General features: G+C 42.3%; 1 protein-coding gene across 4 annotated transcripts in view; it reads left to right on the forward strand.

The window, feature by feature from the left end:
- The first annotated feature begins 1,155 nt into the window (after positions 1-1,155).
- fhod1 (formin homology 2 domain containing 1) overlaps positions 1,156-21,695 on the forward strand; it is a 300,189-nt gene continuing 279,649 nt past the window's right edge. For 3 of the 4 annotated variants that reach the window (XM_059992692.1, XM_059992693.1, XM_059992694.1), the window contains exon 1: positions 1,168-3,718. In XM_059992692.1, the coding sequence (XP_059848675.1) occupies positions 3,554-3,718 (165 nt within the window). In that variant the 5' untranslated portion in view covers positions 1,168-3,553. Of the gene's footprint in view, positions 3,719-21,695 lie in introns of all 4 variants that reach the window. The other variant, XM_059992695.1, reaches the window with a different exon arrangement.

Genomic DNA, 21,695 nt, shown 5'->3' on the forward strand with positions numbered 1-21,695 from the left:
CAATAAAAGCAACAACATTCAACAATTATAAAGCATAAAGAATTAAATAAAAATAAACTTAGAGGTTAAATTACGGATGTGAATAAAATGTGCAGAAATACATAAATACCATCACATTTACAAAGCAAACAGCATTTTTACGGTGCAGTGCAGTGAAAGATGTAATAGATAGAGGGGGCAGAGAGGTAACTAGAATAGTTGATCAGATTAATTGTCTGGGAGGGAGGAGAAACTTTTAAGGTAGTATGAAGTTGTTGATTTAATAGTTCTATTACCTTTTCCAGGAGGGTGCTTTTGGAAAAGGCAGATTACTGGGTGGAAGTTTCTACAGTAATTTCTCATTGGTCAACTTTTCATTCCAGTGCCACAGCCAACACTTAATCACCAAATGAAGACAGTTCATATGTTTCTGTGGATAATTTGTCTGCTGTCACTAAGATGTCAATTTTTTTACTTTGGCTTTGAGGCTCTCTGATACAGACCAGGGTTAGGACAGGTGATGTACAAATGCAATCCTTGTTCTTTATGATTGTATGTTTGTCAATCCCTGGTGCTTTGTGTGCAGCTATTATATGTTTTCCTTTTTAATTCTGACAGACACTTCAAACACCAACAGTCAAATCAAATAATCTTCATGCCTAATAGCCACACCAACATCCTCCCAGCAGGGGTCACCAGTTACTACACAGAAACAGAAGCTCCAACTATCTGACCCACCCCAGCCAGGCTTGTCTAACTGCATTGGGACTGCTGATCATAGCTGAAACTTCTTGGTCTCTAACTCACTGAATAGATTCAGTGAGCTATTGGAGAAGTCCAAAACTTTCATGGGTTATTTAAGTTTTTTAAGGGAATGACTTCAATGGCTTTGAAGTAACATGTTGACAGGAGCTGTGTGTTGAGTGTGCATGTACAGTATTAGCCATCATTAATTTCCCAAAGATGGTGGTGTTGGACCATTGATTTATCAATGTTTACCTTGCTTAATCACTTATGGGACATTTCATTTCCATCCTATGAAGTGGTTATATGGACTCTCACAGGGAACAATGGAAGAAAGAGTAACTGGTATTTTTTTTCCAGAAGGACTTTCAGAATCAGCTTTATTATCACTGGGATGTGATGTGAAATTTGTTAACTTAGCAGCAGTTCGATGCAATACATAACTTAGCAAAGAAAAATAAATAAAAAAATAATAAATAAACAAGTAAATCAATTACATTGATTGAATAGATTAAAAATGCAAAAACAGAAATACTGCATATTAAAGAAAAAGTGAGGTTGTGTCCAAAGACTCAATGTCCATTTAGGAATGAGACAGCAGAGGGGAAGAAGCTGTTCCTGAATTGCAGAGTGTGTGCCTTCATGCTTCTGTACCTCCTACCTGATGGGAACAGTGGAGGTCTTTAATAATGGACACTGCCTTTCTGAGACACCATTCCTGAGAGATGTCCTGGTACTTTGTAGGCTAGTGCCCAAGATGGAGCTGACTAGATTTACAAACTTCTGCAGCTTCTTTCGGTCCTGTACAGTAGCCCCCCCCCCCCCTCCATACCAGACAGTGATGCAGCCTGTCAGAATGCTCTCCATGGTACATCTATGAAAGTTTTTGAGTGTATTGTTGACATGCCAAATCTCTTCAAACTCATAATAAAGTATAGCCGCTGTCTTGCCTTCTTTATAGCTGCATTGATAATGTTGAGACCAGGTTAGATCCTCAGAGATCTTGACACCCAGGAACTTGAAGCTGCTCACTCTCTCCACTTCTGACCTCTCTGAGGATTGGTATGTGTTCCTTTGTCTTACCCTTCCTGAAGTCCACAATCAGCTCTCTCGTCTTACTGACGTTGAGTGCAAGGTTGTTGCTGCGGCATCACTCCATTAGTTGACATATCTCACTCCTGTACACCCTCTCATCACCACCTGAGATTCTACTAGCAATGGTTGTATTGTCAGCAAATTTATAGATGGTATTTCAGCCACACAGTCACATGTACAGAGAGAGTAGAGCAGTGGGCCAAGCACACACCCAAGGTGTACCAGTGTTGATCCTCAGCGAGGAAGATATGTTATCACCAATCCATAAATTCTTGTGAGTATGATACTTTCCTGTAATAGCCTTTACTTCCTCTCATAATTCACAGAGTGAGATTAAGGTTGCCTTGTGTATCAGAATGAAACTAGGTTCACTTTATTATATATCTCCAGAATTTTCACGGAAAAGTTTTAAACATCACATTTCATTTTAAGTTATGCAGTTTGAAATCTAAATTCTCTGATAAATGCCAGTTTGAATTCCAATTATTCAAAGGTTTGGTGAGCCATTGCTTGTAACCCTTACACTTATTTTTATAGTCGGACAGTGGGTACCTGGAGATCCTGATGCTGTTTTGGACTCTTCTCCTACAAAAAGATTTATATAGATTGAAGATTCACCAGACTGATCCCTGAGATAACAAGGCAATAGTATGAGATGACATTTATTCAGTGGAGTTGAGAAGAATGAGAAGAGATCTCATTCAATGGTCCAAAATTCTGATAGGCCTTGACAGACTGGTCATTCCCCTGGCTCTGGATTCCAGTACATACTGGTGGTCAGCGTCTCAACATACAGGGCAAGATATTTAGGACTGTGCTGAAATTCACTCTCGGAGGATGGTTCTCCACTCAAAGTCATTGAATATTATTAAGGAGATGGATAGATTGGGTAGACAAACTACATGAAAGATTAGGGAAACCTAGCAGGAACGTTGTATTGGGATATTGGATTATTAGAGACCATGTTGAATGGTGGAGGAGACTTGCAGCATTTTGCCGTTTGCCATCTACCTTCTCTCATTTTTCACTATTTTTTATGACCAGTTATATCTACAGAGGTAAGGCAAAATACCCCAAACAAGAGATGCCCAAAGCATTATCCTGATACAAAAGGGGACTTAATTAATGATTAAAAAAAACAAATCACATTGATGTAAAATAAGCAAAACAACAGCGTTCCTTTGGTAGAAACTAGTCAATACCCATCCATATGTGTTTAAAGGTTCAAAGGGTCATTTGGCAAGCTTGTTATGTACAATGACACGCCAGGATACACTATGCCATTTGGAAAGCTTCTGACTCAAGATGTAACACTGCCACATGGGACACTGCAGCGCTTACATGCAGACAAATAGGACTCCCGCAATCTCCCGAGGGAAATTCTTCGAATCGCTCCGCTGCCCGTGATTCATTCTCAGTTCATCTTGCGCTGGAGGTTACTGCAATCTGTCTTTTTTTGAAAAATAATTCAGACGCAGTTGTCACTATAACACCGTCACGAGAAGAAATTTAAAAATAACATCTTGCAGGTTGCTGAAGGCGAAAGATTAAGCGAGCAGCAGACGGGTCGGGACACTTGTGCCCTTTTAAGCTTCGGGCTGACTCACTCCACTTCCTGGTTGCGTCGGGGCCGGAGAACAACATCTGGCGCTGGCGACACGGGATGCGAGCACGGCGGCTGTAGCCTCCGCCGGCTCAGTCACCGAGTGAGGGACGAGGCCCCCGAACGGCTGCCATGGCGACCGTAACGTGCAGGGTCCAGTTTCTGGACGACGTGGACCCGTTCGTCTGCACCAACTTCCCCGAGCCCAGGAGACCGCCGGTTTACAACCTGTACGAAGCCATCCCCCTCGTCGCGCAAGTCGCGGGCGTTCACAGGCTGCTGGATGCCCCGCTCAAGGTGAGTGCCTTCCCCCTTGCCTGCGGCGGAAAACGTCCGAGCCGCTGCCGCTCCAGTTTGAAAACAAACTTTACTTTGTACCGACTCCACTTTCTTCCCTCAGGTGTGGCGGCTGGGGGAGGGGCTGTTCCCAGCTCTCATTAAGGTCTCTCCCGCTGTCATCCCCAGAATTGGGGGGGGGGGGGGGAATAAAACACCATTTGCAGCCCATAAAAATTATTTCAAATTAGTCATCAGTTCAGAATTTCATAAACGACTTCCTCTTTTTGATACTAAGTACTTTTTAGAATAATACTGCACACATTACGCCCAATAAAGGGGCATTGCCCGTCCACTCTCAGGCATTTTGAATGGTTCAAACACACAATTATCTTTTCAAAGGTGCCAACAGGCAGCGACCCTGAAACTATTCACGGTTCAATCTTCTGGCAAACGTGATGGACCACAATTATTCTCACGGGCCCCATGTTGGAATGCATGGCTTTGTTGTGACTTTGGCACATACAGGATCGGGATGGCTAGAGTTTAATGGTCGGCACTATGGTGATAGTCGGAACCGCCTCATTGTGATACTGTTGGCAAATTGTTTTCACTGCAGAAACTTTCTGAGAAACGATGGCATTTCAAGTCCTGTGTGGGTTGAGTTCCAGTGAACTCAGCTCCATCCCGGAGATGTGGACTCCAGCCCACCATGCAATTGGTATTGGTTTATTATTGTAACATGCATTGACATACGGTGAAAAGCTTCTCTTGCATACTGTTTATACAGTTCAAATCATTTAAAGTGACTTTAAGTTATTTTGTGACTTTAAGTGTCAACAAACACGAGAGAATCTGCAGATGCTGGAAATCCGAGCAACATACACAAAATGCTGGAGGAACTCAGCAGGCCGGGCAGCATCTATGGAAAAGAGCAGAGTTGACATTTCTGGCTGGAACCCTTTGGCAGGACTGAAGAAAAAAAAGCTGGGGAGTAGATTTAAAAGGTGGGGGGGGGGGAGAGGGAGAGAGAAACACAAGGTGATAGGTGAAACTTGGAGGGGGAGGGATGAAGTAAAGAGCTGGGAAGTTGATTGGTGAAAGAGACAGGAAGCCATGGAAAAAAGAAAAAAGGGGGAGGAGCACCAGAGGGAGGAGATGGGTGGGCAAGGAGATAAGGTGAGGGAGGGGAAAAGAGGATGGGAAGTGGTGAAGGAGGGGGGTGGGAGGTATTACCGGAAGCTTAAGAAATCGCTGTTCATGCCACCAAGATGGAGGCTACCCAAATGGAATACAAGGTGTTGTTTCTCCAACCTGAGTGTGACCTCTTCACGACAGTGGAGGAGGCCATGGATGGACATATGGGAATGGGAAGTGGAATTAAAATGGGCGACCACTGGGAGATCCCGCTTGTTCTGGCAGATGGAGTAGAGATGCTCGGCAAAGTTGTCTCCCGATCTACGACGGGTCTCACGAATATACGGGGCCACACCGGGAGCACTGGACACAGTAGATGACCCCAAACAGACTCACAGGTGAAGTGTCGCCTCACCTGGAAGGATTCTTTCGGGCCCTGAGTGGTAGTGAGGGAGGAGGTGCTGGGCCAGGTGCAGCATGTGTAACATCAGACAATGTAGTTTGTGTGTAGATTTTTATTTACTCTGTTGTATTTCTTTGTTCTGCTGTGAATGTCTACAAGAAAATGAATCTCAGGGTAGTACAATATATGCTGACGTACACGGACTTTGATAATAAATTTACTTTGAACATTTGGATGATTGCTAACAAGCCGAACTTTTTTCCGGTGTAGATCTTGCTTCTCTCCCTCCCTGAGCACTGTGGCTGACATTTAAGTCCTGTGAGGTAATAAATGACTGTGGTCTGAAATCATGGGATGAATCAGAGTAAATACTCCACCCTCTTGGGGAAACAAAAGACACCCAGAGATGGGGAAGGGCTTTATCTTAGACCACTAAACATAGGAACAGAATTAGGCCATTTGGCCCATCGAGTCTGCTCCACCATTCCGTCATGGCAGGTTCATTATCCCTCTAAACTTCATTCTTCTGCCTTTGACATCCTGACTAATAAAGAACCTTACAATCTCAGAATTCCACAGATTCATCACCCTCTGGGCAAAAAAAAACAACTACTCCTCATCGTTGTTCTAAATGGGCATCCCTCTATTCTGATTCATCCACTTTTTCTATCTACGCCTTTCAAAATTTGATAGGTTTCAATGAGATTTTACCCTCTTGCCTCTTCTAAACTCCAGTGAGCACAGATCCAGAGCCATTGAACAGTCCTCATACATTAATCCTTTCAATCCTGGAATAATTCTCCTCTGACCCTCTCCACTGCCAGCACATCATTTCTTCAATAAGGGGCCCTATAGTGCTCACAGTACACCAAGTGCAGTGTGACCAATGCTTTCTAAAGCCTCAGCATTTTATCCTTGCTCTTGTGTTCTAATCCTTTCAAAATGATTGCTAACTTTACATTTGCCTACATTACCACTGATACAACCTGTAAGTTTTAAGGATTCCTGCACAGTGACTCCCAAGTCTCTTTGCACTTAAGATTTTTGAATTTTCTCTGTTTAGAAAGTAGTCTACACCTTTATCTCTTCTAACAAAGTGCATGACCAGACACTTCCCTACACTATGTTCCATCTGCCATGTCTTTGCCCATTTTCCCAATCTGTCCAGTCTTTCTGCAGACTCCGTGCTTCCTCAATGCTATCTGCTCATCCACCTATCGTTGCATCTTCAGAAAACTTGGCTACAAAGCCATCAATTCTGTCATGCAAAGCACCAATATCGACCCCTGCAGAATCCCTTGCCTTTTGCCAGTAAGCCAATCTTCTGCCCATGCTAGTACCGTTCCTGAAATACCTTGTTAAGTAGGCCTCATGCACAGAACCTTCTCAGAGGCTTTTGAAAATCCAAGTTAACAACATCTATCTGCTCCCCTTTGTCTATCCTGCCTGTTATTTCCTCAAAGAATTCTAACAGATTAGTCCAGCAAGATTTCCCCTTAAGGAAACCATGTTGACTTTGGCCTACTTTATCATGTACCTCCAAATACCCAGAAACCTCATCTGTAATAGTGGACTCCAACATCTTCCCAACCACTGAATTCAGGCTAACTGGCCTATAATCTCCTTTCTTCTGCCTCCCGCCCGAGAGTTCAGGCTTCAGATCATAGATGGGTGACCACCAGGAGAAGTGAGGGGAGTAAGCACAGTGCAGGGTTCCCCTGTGGCCATTCCCCTCGGGTGGGGGTGGAGGTGGATGGCACAGTAGCAGCAGCAGCCAGGCCAAGCCACTGTGGCTGGCTCTGAGTCTCAGCAGGGAAGGGTAAAGTCAGGTAGTGCAATAGCAACAGGAGTCTCGATAGTCCAGGAGTGGCTGCAGAAGATTCTCAAGAGGAAAGTGAGCGTACAGAGGTTGCGGTGCACATTGGCACCAATGAAATGGGTAGAAAGGGGAAGAGGTCCTTCATAGGGAGTTGAGGAAGGATGGCAATACTGAGTCACTTCTCATTGCTACTTACCCATTATAAAAATGTCACAATGCTAATTACTACATCCTCAGTTTGTTTTTACTTGTAATTTAGTATCTGATCTTGCTTGCTCTCTGACCAATGACTCTTACATTAGTTCTCTTTTTAATAATTCCCATACCCTTCTGTAGCTACTGTGTAAACTGTGCGCACACTCTGTACACTAAATTATGAATTGCATATTGTTTTACTGAAAAATGGTTTCTGTGTTCCACTAATGCAAGATGTTACCTATATCCTGAACAGGACGGCAGTAGTTCTGAATTTGCCCAGCGAGGAGAGCCTCGGCTTTCATGCAGTTGTATTCACTGCAAAGTCAGCTAGACCCTTTAAACTTCTAATGTTGGAAGAGAGTTGACTGCCTTTTGGTAGTTAGAGGCCAAAGGACATGTGTTTAATCCTCCGTGCACACAGTAACTGAAAATGCATGTGGAGTGAGTTGCTGAGAGTACCTATGTCTGAACAAATACTTGCCATGAAGGCTTTCAGCCAAGTTTTACTGGAAAATACCTAGAGCTTGTTATCAAACTAATTCTGTTAGTAAAATAAAAGCATGTTGGTACATTTTCAACAATTTATTCTGAAAATTAATCAAGGTTGTAGTGTATGTTGCACCATGTGCTTTGGGTTACAGTGTAGATGTGCAAGTCTAGAGAACTTGGTATTTCAGTACTAGAATGGAATATTTTGTGTTTTTGAGTCAGTTAGCAGTAAAAGGATTTAGAAGTTCTCTACTCTGCTTATACAGCCTGTGGGAAATTGAATTATTTGAGGCAGGAAGGTTTCTCTGCAGCCTTTGGCCAGGCTAAGTTAGATAGTATAAGAAATACAATTGGTATCTTTGGCTAAAAGTGAATGACTCAAGCATTCTTCAGGCCTGTGTCCTGAAATGTTGAAGAAATTAAAATATTAATTTTTTTTTGTCTATGTACACTGAAGTACTAGCACTGAGGAAACTCATTCAAAAGGAAGTAAATGACACTGTATTTGCCCATCTACCTTGCAGCTATTCCAATCCATTCAAATACGTGGGGCTTTCGATCCTGTGCTTGAGCAAGGCTAGCACAGATGGAGTGAGCACATTTCATCGTGTTGCTGCCAGGGAGTGCCATCAGTTTTGGAATTGATGGAATTCCCTAGCAGCCGCTGAAAGAAATATTAGATTGCACCTGGGAAGGTGCTGAAGGAGCTTGGTCAGAAAGTTTATTGTTATTGTTATTGTGCTACAACCATGGCTACAAGGGAAAAGGTACTTTTAGGTCTGTGAAGCAATTGGAGATAATCCTGTGTGTTCTAAATGACACTAGAGAAATGCATGCAGTTTTTTAATGTATGCCATTATACGCTTTTAGAAAGCAGCATCCATCATTAAGGACCCTCATTACCCAGGTCATGCCATCTTCTCATTACTGTCTTCAGAGAGCAAGTACAGGAGCCTGAGGATGCACACTCAATGTTTTAGGCACAGCTCCTTTCCCTCCGCCATCAGATTTCTAAATAGACAATGAAACCAAGAACACTTCCTCACTATTTTTGCAATACTTATTTAAATTTTTATACAGTCCTTATTTGTTATTTAATAGCATATCTTGTGTTCTGCACTGTACTACCACCACAAAGCGATAAGTTTCACAACATATATCAGTGATAATAAATCTGATTCTGATGGTTTAGTTTCAATTATAATTTTATTCGGAGGATCAAATGTTTCTGATTCTAACCTTAAAAGCTGAATATGATCTGCAGCTGAGTGGAACTATGGTAGGTCGAGACAAGTGTAGCATAGTAAATAGGAGAATAAAATGGACAGAGCACATCTTCCTTACAGAACTTGGAATTGGTGAGGGGGAGGGGTCGAGCAGTTTTAGTCATCAACCATTATTGAGCAATTAAGCAAGTAAACATTTTGTTGAATTATGCCTGAAAGAGGAAAAAAATGCAAGACGGTCACTATAACATCAAATAAAGAATTTAAGGAATTTTTCAGAGAGAATGGTGGGAATGTGGATGAAGCTGAGAGCATTGATGCATTTCAGGTGATGCTTGATGTTTATGATGGGGACCTGTCAATGGAAGGCTATTGGGCCTGGCTGAGAAGTAGATTGTGGGGGGGTGGCAGATGAAACGCGTGTAGTATAAACCCCTGACACACATGATTTCAGTGCTTAGTTTGTGTGTAACTCTATGCTGTTAGTGAGAGGCAGGCATGCTGAGAATATATTGCGTTCTGTTGAGATCACATGTTGAACTCTAATTATAGTTCCGGTCACCAGGATGTAATGGAGGCTTTGAAGTACTTTTCCACATAAGGGGTGATGAGCATTTAGCATGCTTTGCCCAACAGGGTGGTGGAGGCTAATTATATTATGGCTTTCAAAACAAAATTGGACTGGTGCTTTGCTCCTGCAAAGTGGAGTCACAGCATGGAACACGCAACAGGAGGAGGCTGCTTGAATCTGCCGTCCCAACTGGGCTCCTCCTGTGCTTTTGTATGCTGGAGCCAGCGCATAGCAAATTAATCCAAAGTGTCACTTTACTGCATGAGGGAAGCCCTTAGTTTGTCAATATAAAGCAGAGAAAGAGTTGCATTCATGACATGTACCTTATGCAACATCGTGACTTTGTGAAGAGCCAAATCCCTTCCCTTCCTGCAGGGTGTGAATGGTAGTTTTGCATGATCAAGCAGGAGCAGAGAGACCAACTGACTTGCCACACACTGTACATACACATACACACACACACACACACTGAGCTGTTTTGCTGCCTCATTTACACCATCTAACCTATGTTCCCTTTCATTTCTTTCAGGGGTTCCAATTCAATTGCATGCAGTATTATCATTTCTTTATTGTTTCTGTACTTTAGTAATATTTCATTAAAATAGTACACTTTTTTGTGGCGCATTCAGAAACTCCTGTGGCCGCCAGTTTCTTGTTTTTTTACTTGTAGCCCCTATGAAATCCGGCATGGACCCCTTTGGGTGGGCCACATAGCCCACGTTGAGAACCACTGGTTCATATCATTAAAACCAAAGGGATTCGGTCCTGTCTTTTGTACTGCCTTTGCTGCAAAGATAGACCATTGCGAATGTCAGAAGGACTGTCAGGATACATAAAAAAATACTCTCTGGGGCGAGACTAGATTGAAGGGAGCATCTATGAAAATGCCTAAATGTATTTGTCCAGGCAGGAGGAAGAAAATGAATGAAAGTCAGAATATCAAACGAAACAGCAGTGATTTGATACAAACGTCTTGAAACGATCCTCTCACTGACTGCAGCAGCATCAGATGGAGTGTGTCAAAGCAGGGCAGCTCTGGGAGTGGTGTGTGACTGCTGGCACGGTGTATTGACCCTTGGCCCCAGAGGAACGTTGTTTTGTTTGGTTGTATTCCTGTGTATGTTCAATGACAATTGAACTTGAAAATGAGTTTCTCACTGATTGTTACTTCAGTCATTAATTTTGCTGTTTTATTTTAAGCTTTTGTTTTTTGAATAATAAATAATGTGGATTATTTATTGTTCAAAAATAATCTGGAATGACCTTGTAGCCACCTGCAGCAGATATACCAAGTAAGTTAGACACACACATTATATTTAGATGTTTGGCCCAAGTACAGAAAATGCCATTGGATATCATGGTTAAGTCACTTCTTTTAAAGGTGTAACTCTTGGTTGTGCAATTTGGTAGATTAATACATGATTCTTAAGTGGGATCTGGATTAAGACCGAAATGGGGCAATGGCAAAAATGATCAGAGTTTATCTTCAATTTAGAACAATCATTGTAAATGACGTGACAAAATTCAGTGCATTAAACGAATTGTCAAATAGTTTCAGTTAAAAGTTGTACAGGAATGTATCTAAGGATTTTTAATGAGTCCTATGTATCAAATCGGGCACCTCTTCTGTAAATATATTCAGCCCCCAACCCTTTGTTCACATAAAGAAGTATTACAACCAGAGATTTTGATCAATTTAACGGATAATTTTTATTTGTGAATCATGTGCTCCCTTTTTCACAGTAGAGCCCAAAAAACAAGGAAGATTATAAAGCGTGAAAAACTTAAAAACTCAAAAACTGAAATGTCTGCAGTTCAAAAGTATTCACCCCCCCCTTTGCTCAATACTTACTGAGTCACTTCTCAAAACTATTTTAGCCAGTGTTCTTTTTCAGATAAGTCTCTATTAGCTTTGCACAACATGATGGAGCAAGATTTTCCCATTCCTCCTTGCAAAGTTGCTCAAGCTGTGCCAGGTTAGTTGGGGAGTAGTAGTGGACAGCAATCTTGAGGTCTTGCCAGAGATGTCCAATTGGTTTAAGGTCTGGACTCTGACTGGGCCACTTAAGGACATCAATTTTCTACATTTGAAGCCACTCCATAGTTGCTTTGGCAGTCAGTGTGCTTTGGTTTGTAGTTCTGCTGAAAGATGAGCTTCCTCCCCAGTTTAAGCTATTTGGCCGCGGCTAACAGGTTTTTATCTAGGAGCTTCCTGTATTTAGCTACATTCATCTTCCCATCAATCCTGATCAGATTTTCAGTCCCTGCTGCTGAAAGTCATCTCCATAGTAGGGTGCTACCTCCAACGTACTTTACAGTAGGGATGGTGTTACTCGGCTGACACACAGAATTACATTGACACCACACACAGTGCTTAGTGTTAAGGCCAAAAAGTTCCACTTTAGTCTTACCCAGCCACAAGAAAAACTTCCACATCTTTACAGTATCTTCTAAGTGATGCTTTGCAAAGTCTTTATGGGCAAGGATATGCTATTTTTTGAGCAATGGCTTCTTTCTTGCCACTTTTCCATCATACCCTTTTTGTGCAGGGCCCTTGAGATTGTGAGGGCATGAATTTCATCTCCAGTTGCAGCCATTGACTTCTGCAGCTCACACAGAGCGGCTGTTGGCATCACAGTAGCCTCTCTTACAAGTGCTATTCTTCTCCAGCAACTAAGTTCAGAGCTAGGTAGTCCGGCTGTGATTTCATAGTTTTTCCATTTTTTCACGATGGACTGTACTGAGCTCCAAGATATATTCAGTGCCTTTGAGATGTTCTTGTACTCTTCTCCAGACTTGTGCTTTTCCGTTTCCCTGACTTAGCTTCAATGCCCTTTTGTCTTCATTTTGGCTTGGTCTGTTGAAGATCTACCATACTGTTGAACCTCACGGAAAGTGGGTGGGGGGGTTCTTTATTCAGGTGATCCTCCAATTTTCTCCATCAACAAATTGGGTGAGTTAGTAAAGTAATTACAATATTGCACCTGATGAAAGTTAAATTTTTTAGTCAATTGTTGACAGGTTTTGGAATTTTTCATTTGATTTGACATGATGCAAAATGTTTTGTAGATTGGCTCAAAACTCTACTGCAATATATTTTAAGTTCAGACAATGAGACAGGAAAATGTGAAAATAGTTTTGGGGGCTGAATACCTTTTCAAGTTATTCCTTCCCTAGTATTTTAATTTATGCACAGTGATAGTACTTGATTCAGGGCTTCTTCTCTCCCAAGCTAATGTTTAATTTGTGCATTGTGTAAAATTTTATCTGTAAACATTGCTTGTTAACATAGTCCAGTTTTTCATTGAAAGTTAGTTAATAAGTCCATCTCCTCTCCTGGACTATAGGCCGCTGACAGTAGCTTGCCAGAGTTCTCAGTCCTGAGCCAGTTGAAATTCAAAGTAAATTTATTCTCAAAGTACGTGCATGTCACCAGATACAACCTTGTGGTTTGATTTCTTGCGTCATACTCAGTAAATCCAAGAACATAATAGAATCAATGAAAGACTGCAACCACCAGGGTGGACAAACAATCAATGTAAACTTGTTTGTGGCGCATTCAGAAACTCCTGTGGCTGCCAGTTTCTTGTTTTTTTACTTGTAACCCCTATGAAATCCGGCATGGACCCCTTTGGGTGGGCCACGTAGCCCACGTTGAGAACCACTGGTTCATATCATTAAAACCAAAGGGATTAGGTCCTGTCTTTTGTACTGCCTTTGCTGCAAAGATAGGCCATTGCGAATGTCAGAAGGACTGTCAGGATACATAAACAAATACTCTCTGGGGCGAGACTAGATTGAAGGGAGCATCTATGAAAATGCCTAAATGTATTTGTCCAGGCAGGAGAAAGAAAATGAATGAAAGTCAGAATATCAAACGAAACAGCAGTGATTTGATACAAACGTCTTGAAACAATCCTCTCACTGACTGCAGCAGCATCAGATGGAGTGTGTCAAAGCAGGGCAGCTCTGGGAGTGGTGTGTGACTGCTGGCATGGTGTATTGACCTTGGCCCCAGAGGAACGTTGTTTTGTTTGGTTGTATTCCTGTGTATGTTGCATAGACAACAAACTATGCAAATACAAAATAGAAAATAATAATAATAAATAAACAATAAATATCAAGAATATGAGGTGAAGAGACCTTGACAGTAAGTGCATAGATCATGGGAACAGTTCGACGATCGGGCAAGTGAAGTTGAAGGAAGTTAACCCACTGTTCAAGAACCTGATGGTTGAGGGGGAATAACTGGTCCTGAACCTGGTAGTGTGAGTCCTGAGGTTCTCGTACCTTCTTCTTAATGGCAGCATCGAGAGGAGAGCATGACCAGGGTGATGAGGGTTCCTGATGATGGATGCTGCTTTCCTGCTCTTGCACTCCATGTAATGTGCTGAATGGAGCGGAGAACTTTACCCATGAAGGACTGAGCTATATCCATACCTTTGTAGGAGCTTCCATTCAGGGGCATTGGTCTTCTAAATTGTTCCCAGCTGTAGCTGGTGTTCTTGATGTATCCTTCCTCTCCCAGGGATGAGGTCTTTGGGGCTTCTATTGGCATTTTGGTGGCTCTAGGTTTTTATGAGATGGGGTTGCTAGCCCCATGCTCAACCCTCTTGCTTTTGCAGCTGAGTTTGGAACTGTCCATAATAGCGTTCAAAGTTAGTTAGGTCTTTGGGAAAATATTAAAAGTTTTGCACAAAACCATGAATTCACATTGTAATGTTGAATATTTAGATGTAGGATTTTAATTCAGTTTTGAACCAGCACCTAATTTTTAGTCATTTGTGAAAGCTCATGCTAAAATTGTAGTTCTTCCTCTACTTCTAAGAAAGACTAAAATTAAATAAAATAGCTTGATTATCATTTGTTCAAGACAACCTTTTATTCATACATCAGCAAAGATTCTTACCATTGTTACTTCGAGGAAAACTAAAGTCTCTCGCAATCCAATTGTAAAATTTCTTGTCCTCTTAGAGCTGTTACAAAATGTCACAAATGTTATCAGAGCGTCTGTAACATCCATCTGTATTCTTACAGTCTCTTATTTCCCTTCACGGTCCAATCACAATCATGAAGCTGAACAAGTTTAACTAGTATTTAATTATTCCTCGCAATCTCCTTCTCTTCACAGACAGTATTATCCTTCTCTGCTGTAAGAAAGAATGATCTAACAGGCCCATACTAATTAAGTAACTTTAGCTGTCATTTGTCTTTTCTCACAGAATGTCCTCAGGAAGCCATTTAATGTTTTCTGTTATCATTATGTAGTACGCTGTTACGCCATGTGGCCTATCGCGTCACATTCCCAATTTAGCTGAATTGAAGAAAGTAAAATACATAATGAAAATATACAGTTAGGTGAAGAATATCATTGTACTGATAAAATTATTCTAAAATGTGCTACTACAATGAAGCATCTGTTGATTTGTGAAACTTGGGTCTCAAGTTTTTTTTTAAAAGTCCATTCCAAAGTTGCAAGAGCAGAGTTGGCTACGGTATATGGAAAAGTAGATCAACAAGTAGGTGTAGCAGTTGACATTTAAGGAAATAATTATCAGCAAAGATATTGAGTAATAAAGACTATGTTAACACATGTTAATAAAGAATGTTAACACATCTGTGTCTAACTACAGAAGGTAAGGATGATGTCAAAAGGAAAAGAAAAAAAGTATATCACACAGCAAGGATTAGGTGCTGAGGTGATTTTAGAAAACAGCAAAGGATGACCAATAAAAAAGAAGAAAATAGATTTTGAAAATAGATTAGCACAAAAGATAACACAAAGTCCATAAGTGGTTTGAAATAAATGAAAAAGGACTAGAATTCCTAAAAGGATAAAACCGGGAAATTAATAATAGGATATCAAGGAATATCCTGCCTGGCTTTTGATAGAAGACATTGAGACCATTACTGCAGTGATGTAACATTTAAGGACTAAGTGACAACTGTCGCCAGTGAAAAGATACTGGTTAAACTACTAGGGCAAGAGGCAAACTAGTCCACTTGCTGTTGAGGTGATAAATGCATTATCTGAGATCTTCCCAAGTTCCTTTGATTGCGGAAAGATCCCAGTGAATCGGGTAAAGATTGGGAGAGAGACAGAAAACAGGAACCTATAGGTCCATTAGCCAATTGGTTGAATTAATGCTGGATTGTTATGAACGTAGAATTGGCTGGACAGTCAGAAAATCATACTATAATCGAGTAGCGTCAACATGATTTTATGAAAGGGAGATTATGCTGATAAATTTGCTAGAGTTCTTTGAGGATGTAACATACAGGCTGCACAAGTTCAAATTCAGTTATCATTCAACCACACATGTACACAGCTAAATGAAAGTGTTCCTCCGGGGTCAATGTGCAAAACACAGTGCACACAGTCATAAAAAGCACATAGGACACACAGTTAGCAGAAATCCCTGAGTGGTATCGCCTGAAGATGATGGTGCATGGGATGTTGTCCTGGAGCCATGTTTCTGCAGGAACAAGTACATAGCATTGTCTCATCTCCCACAACCACAGCCAAAGGTATTAATATTGAAGTAGTAAAATGGATTCAACAGTGGCTGGATGGGAGATTCCAGAGAGTAGTGGTGGATAACTGTTTGTCAGGTTGGAGGCTGGTGACCAGTGGTGTGCCTCAGGGATCTGTACTGGGTCCAATGTTGTTTGTCATATACATTAATGATCTGGATGATGAGGTGGTAAATTGGATTAGTAAGTATGCAGATGATACTAAGGTAGGTGGCGTTGTAGATAATGAAGTAGGTTTTCAAAGTTTGCAGAGAGATTTAGGCCGGTTAGAAGAATGGGCTGAACAATGGCAGATGGAGTTTAATGCTGATAAATGTGAGGTGCAACATTTTGGTAGGAATAATCCAAATAGGACATACATGGTAAATGGTAGGGCATTGAAGAATGCAGTAGAACAGAGTGATATAGGAATAATGGTGCATAGTTCCCTGAAGGTGGAATCTCATGTGGATAGGGTGGTGAAGAAAGCTTTTGGTATGTTGGCCTTTATAAATCAGAGCATTGAGTATAGGAGTTGGGATGTAATGTTAAAATTGTACAAGGCATTGGTAAGGCCGAATTTGGAGTATTGTGTACAGTTCTGGTCACTGAATTATAGGAAAGATGTCAACAAAATAGAGAGAGTACAGAGAAGATTTACTAGAATGTTACCTGGGTTTCAGCACCTAAGTTACAGGGAAAGGTTGAACAAATTAGGTCTTTATTCTTTGGAGTGTAGAAGGTTGAGGGGGGACTTGATAGAGGTATTTAAAATTATGGGGATAGATAGAGTTGATGTGGATAGGCTTTTTCCATTGAGAGTAGGGAAGATTCAAACGAGGACATGAGTTGAGAGGGGGCAAAAGTTTAAGGGTAACATGAGGGGGAATTTCTTTACTCAGAGAGTGGTAGCTGTGTGGAACGAGCTTCCAGTAGAAGTAGTAGAGGCAGGTTTGGTATTGTCATTTAAAGTAAAATTTGATAGGTATATCAGGAAAGGAATGGAAGGTTATGGGCTGAGTGTGGGTCAGTGGGACTAGGTGAGAGTAAGCGTTCGGCACGGACTAGAAGGGCCAAGATGGCCTGTTTCCGTGCTGTAATTGCTCTGTGGTTATATGGTTATAAAGGCAAATCAGTGGCACTGACAGGAGGATCCGGCACGGATTTCAGCGAGCCAAGCCAAAGAAAGAAGTAGACACAGTGTATATTGATTTCCAGAAGGCATTTAGTATGGTGCTGCAGAAGAAAAGGTGGCTGCTCAAAAGTTTCCTTTGGCGCCTCATCAAAAGAAAGCGACTTTTTATTTTTAGAAGATTTCTTCCTGGAAGCAATTGTCCAATAAGTCTCATTTCTCAATAAATCCCTTTTGAGTGTTTATAAGTATATGTGAGTATTGAATGTTACTGGTATATTGAATCTCAGTGTCAGTTTTAAATGTAAGACACAAAATGCTGGAGGAAAAAAGCAGGTCAGGCAGCATCTATGGAAATGAATAAACAGTTGATGTTTTGGACCAAGGCCTTTCTTCAGAACTGGAAAAGAAGCCAAAGTAAACTAGTGGGGAGGGGAAAAAGGATAGCTGGAACATAATAGGAGAATCCAAGCAGATGGGAACGATAAAAGGCTGGAGAAGGAGGAATCTGATAGGAGAGGAGAATGGACAAGAGGAGAAAGGGAAGGAGGAGGGAACTCAGGGAGGTGATAGACAGGTGAGAAGAGGTAAAGAGGCCAGAATGGGGAATAGAAGAAGAGAGGGGAAGAGAATTTTTTTTATGATAAAAGAGAAATTGATTTTCAGGTTGGAGGCTACCCAGATGGAATATAAGGTATTGATCCTGCACCCTGAGAGTGGCCACTTCGTGGCAGCAGAGGAGGTCATGGACTGACATGTCAGAATGGGAATTGGAATTAAATGTTTGGTCACGGAGAAGTTCTGCTTTTGTTGGATGGAGTGGAGTTACTTGAGAAGATGGCCCCCCAATTTATATTGGATCTCACCAATGTAGAGGAGGCTGCATCGGGAGAACAAGGCATAATAGACAACCCCATGTGAATTGCAGGTGATGAGTTGGCTGGTGTGGAAGGACTTGGGGCCCTGACTGGAGGTGAGGGAGGAGGTGAATGGGCAGGTGTAGCACTTCGGCTGCTTGCAAGGATAAGTGTCAGGAGGGAGATTAGTGAGGAGGGATGAAAGGACAAAGGAATCGCGGAGGGAGCAATACCTGCGGAAAGCAGAGAGCTGGGTAAGGTTGTGTTGATGTTGGTGGTACGATCCCTTTGGAGAAGGAGGAAGTTGCAAGGGATGATGAATTGCAGAGACTCATGGAATGGTAGGTAAGGACAAGAGGAGCTCTATTACTGTTAAGGTGGTGGGAAGATAGGGTGAGGGTGGATGTCTGGGATTGGAAGCCATTTGAGTGAGAGCAGCATTGATGTGGAGGAAGGGAAACCCCATCCTTTGAAGGAGGAGGACATCTCTGATGCCCTGGAAAGAAAAGCTGCTTCCTGAGAACAGGTACGGTGGAGGTGAAGGAGCTGAGAAAAGGGAATAGCATGTTTACAGGAAACAGGGTGGGAAGAGATAACCATGGGAATCAGTAAGTTTATAAAAGATGTCAGTCAGCAGTTTGTCTCCAGAGATGGAGAATGTCGATCGAGAAAGGGGAAAGAGGTGTCAGAAATGGACCCAGTAAATTTAAAGGCAGGGTGGTTGTTGACAGAAAAGTTGATGAAATTGATGAGCTCAGCATGGTTGCATGAAGCAGCATAAATGCATTCATCAGTGTAGCAGAGGAAGAGTTGGGAAGCATTACCAGGGAAGGCTTGGAACATGGTCTGTTCTACATAGCCAACAAAGAGGCAGGCATAGCTGGGGCCCATATGTGTGCCAATGGCTACCCCTCAAATCTGAAGTAAGTGGGAGGAGCTGAAGGAGAAGTTGTTAAGGGTGAGGACCGGTTTTGCCAGATGGAAGGGGAGTGGTGCTGGAGGAGAGGAACTGGTTGGTTCTTTCGTTGAGAAAGAAGTGACGAGCTTCTTGGTGGGAGATAGAAGTGTATCCATGGTGAAAATGAGGCCAGAGAATTAAATTTAGTGAGGAACTCGAGAGCATGAGAAGCGTTGCGGATGTAGGTGGGAAGGAACTGAACCGAGGGATTAAGGTATGAGGACATGAAGTCAGTGGGGCAGGAGCAGGCAGAGACAGTAGGCCCAACCAGAGAGTCAGGTTTCAGGGTCTTGGGGATGAGGTAGAAGCGAACAGTGTGGGGTATGAGTTTGGTGGCATGGGTGGGTGTTTTCCAGAGTTGATGAGGTCCATGATGGTGTTGGAGACAGTTTTCTGATGGTCTAGAGTGAGGTCCTCTTCAAGGGGTGTCTGAGAGCTGCTGCCTGGCCTCTGTAAGGTAGGCATCAGTCCACCCTCTCTGTCTGCCTGGTAAGTTTGGGATTGGTGCGGAGAGAGTGGAAGGCTGTGCATTCAGAGGGGTAACGTTCTAGGAGGAGAGAAGGGAGGAGGAATATGACCTATTTTCCCAAGGAAATCCCCAGCCAACTAAAAATACCATATTTGCATTTGAAAAGTAAACAGTGGAAGCACTTGGCTCGAATGATGGGTATCGGTCCTGAAACATTATTGGTAATGAGGCACTTTGTTGGTCAGAGTCGACCAGGAACATTGCGTCCCAGCTTCTACGCTATACGCAAGACAATACGCAATCCAGGGCAGTATGATGTAGAGAGCAGGCTGTTGCCCATGAAGCAGGCTTCCCCCCTCCTTGCAGCTGATGAATCCAAAGGAACGGCAGAGACAGATTTTGTTTGGTACCAAGAGCATTGCAGGAGTTGCCAGTCAAGATTGAACTCAAGACTGCTTTGGGGACCCCAGGTCCGGATTTTCCCTCAGGGTTTACTTCCGAAGCCTTTCCTGTGAGTGGGTACAGCTGCAAGGCAGAGGAGGTTTGAGATCACGGCTGACGAGCCTCATCTTCCCGAAGCAATTGGTTTTAAGACACTGGTAACCTGCCTTTACCCTTTCTCCTGTCATTAGTAGCGGTTCCACATGGTTTAATAGCTAGGCCACATGTGAAGACCAGGAGCCAGAGGCTGACAGAAGTTATTTGAGATGCAGCGCCATTGTGAGCGTTTAATAGGAAGTGGAGCTGATCCCCACTACCACCCCTGGCTATAACAGCCTTTAAGGAACCAGAATTATTGGTAGTATTTTATTATTATCACATGTACCAAGATACAGTGAAAAGCATACTGTTTTACATAATGTTCATACTACTACATAGTAATAAAACTATTACACATAGTAACAAACTATTACACAGTGCATTGATGTAGAATAAGGTAAAACAATAGCAATGCAGAATAAAGTGTAAGAGCTACAAAAAGAGTTCAGTATAGGCAAACTATAAAATGCAATATCATAATGAGGTAGATTGTGATGACAAGAGACCTTTTTATCATAGGAGTCCATTCAGGAGTCTGATAATAGCAGGGTAGAAGCTGTCCATGAGGCTGGTGGTCTGTGATTTATCTTTTGAATCTTCTACCTAATGATAGTTGGGAGAAGAGAGAATATCTGGGGTAGGTGGGGTCTTTACTTTACCGAGGCATCGAGAAATGTAGACAGGCCCCAGAGTGGAGGCAGGTTCCTGTAATGTTCTGAGCCATTCCCACAACTCTCTGCAGTTTCTTGAGGTTGTATACAGAAAAGTTGCCATACCAGCCATTATGCATCCAGACAATGCTTCCCTTTAAGCATTGATAACAATTGGTAAGGGTTGACAGGGATATGCCAAATTTCTCTAGCCTCCTGAGGAAGTAGAGGCAGTGGTGGGGTTTTCTAACTGTGACATCAATGTGGTTTGTCCATGACAGGCTACTGGTGATGTTTGCACCTTGAAGGTCTTAATTCCCTCAACCTCAACACTGCTGATGCAGACAGGAGCATTTGCACCAACCACTTGCTGAAGTCAATGATCACATCTTTTGTTGGCTTTGAGGGAAAGGCTGCTGTCATGACACCAAGATGTGTAGCTCTCTCTCTCCTTCCTCTACTCCAACTCATCATTGCTTGAGATGCAGTCCACTACAGTGGGATCATTGGCAAACTTGTGGATGGTGTTAGAGCAAAATCTGGCCATGCATTCATCAGAGTATAGGGAGTAGAATAGAAGGGTGAGGATGCAACCTTATTGAGCACCAGTGTTTACATAATCGTGGCTGACGTATTGCTGCCTGTCCTTACTGAATGTGGTCTGTTGGTCAGAGAGTCAAGGATCCATTTGCAGAGGGAGCCATTAACTCCAGGGTCCAGAGTATGCCGATAAGTTTGCTTACAATAATAGTATCAAATACAGAACTATAGGCGATAAACAATAGCCTGATTATGGGTACCATGATGTGCACAGGCCCAGGGAGATGGTGTCCAACTTGGACGGTTTGGGCAGTAGACAAATTACAGTGAGCCGAGGTTGTCTGGAGAGCTGGAATTGATGCACTGGTCACTTCATCTCAGATACCACCTAATTTCCAAGATTTTCTGACTCGTATTTTTGGCAGCGGTCACCACAGCACAGTCACAGTGCCATCTTCATATTGAGCATATACTTTGTCATGTTTCATGATGGTGT

This window comes from Hypanus sabinus, chromosome 17 (genome assembly GCF_030144855.1).
Source record: "Hypanus sabinus isolate sHypSab1 chromosome 17, sHypSab1.hap1, whole genome shotgun sequence".
NCBI classification, from domain to species: domain Eukaryota; kingdom Metazoa; phylum Chordata; class Chondrichthyes; order Myliobatiformes; family Dasyatidae; genus Hypanus; species Hypanus sabinus.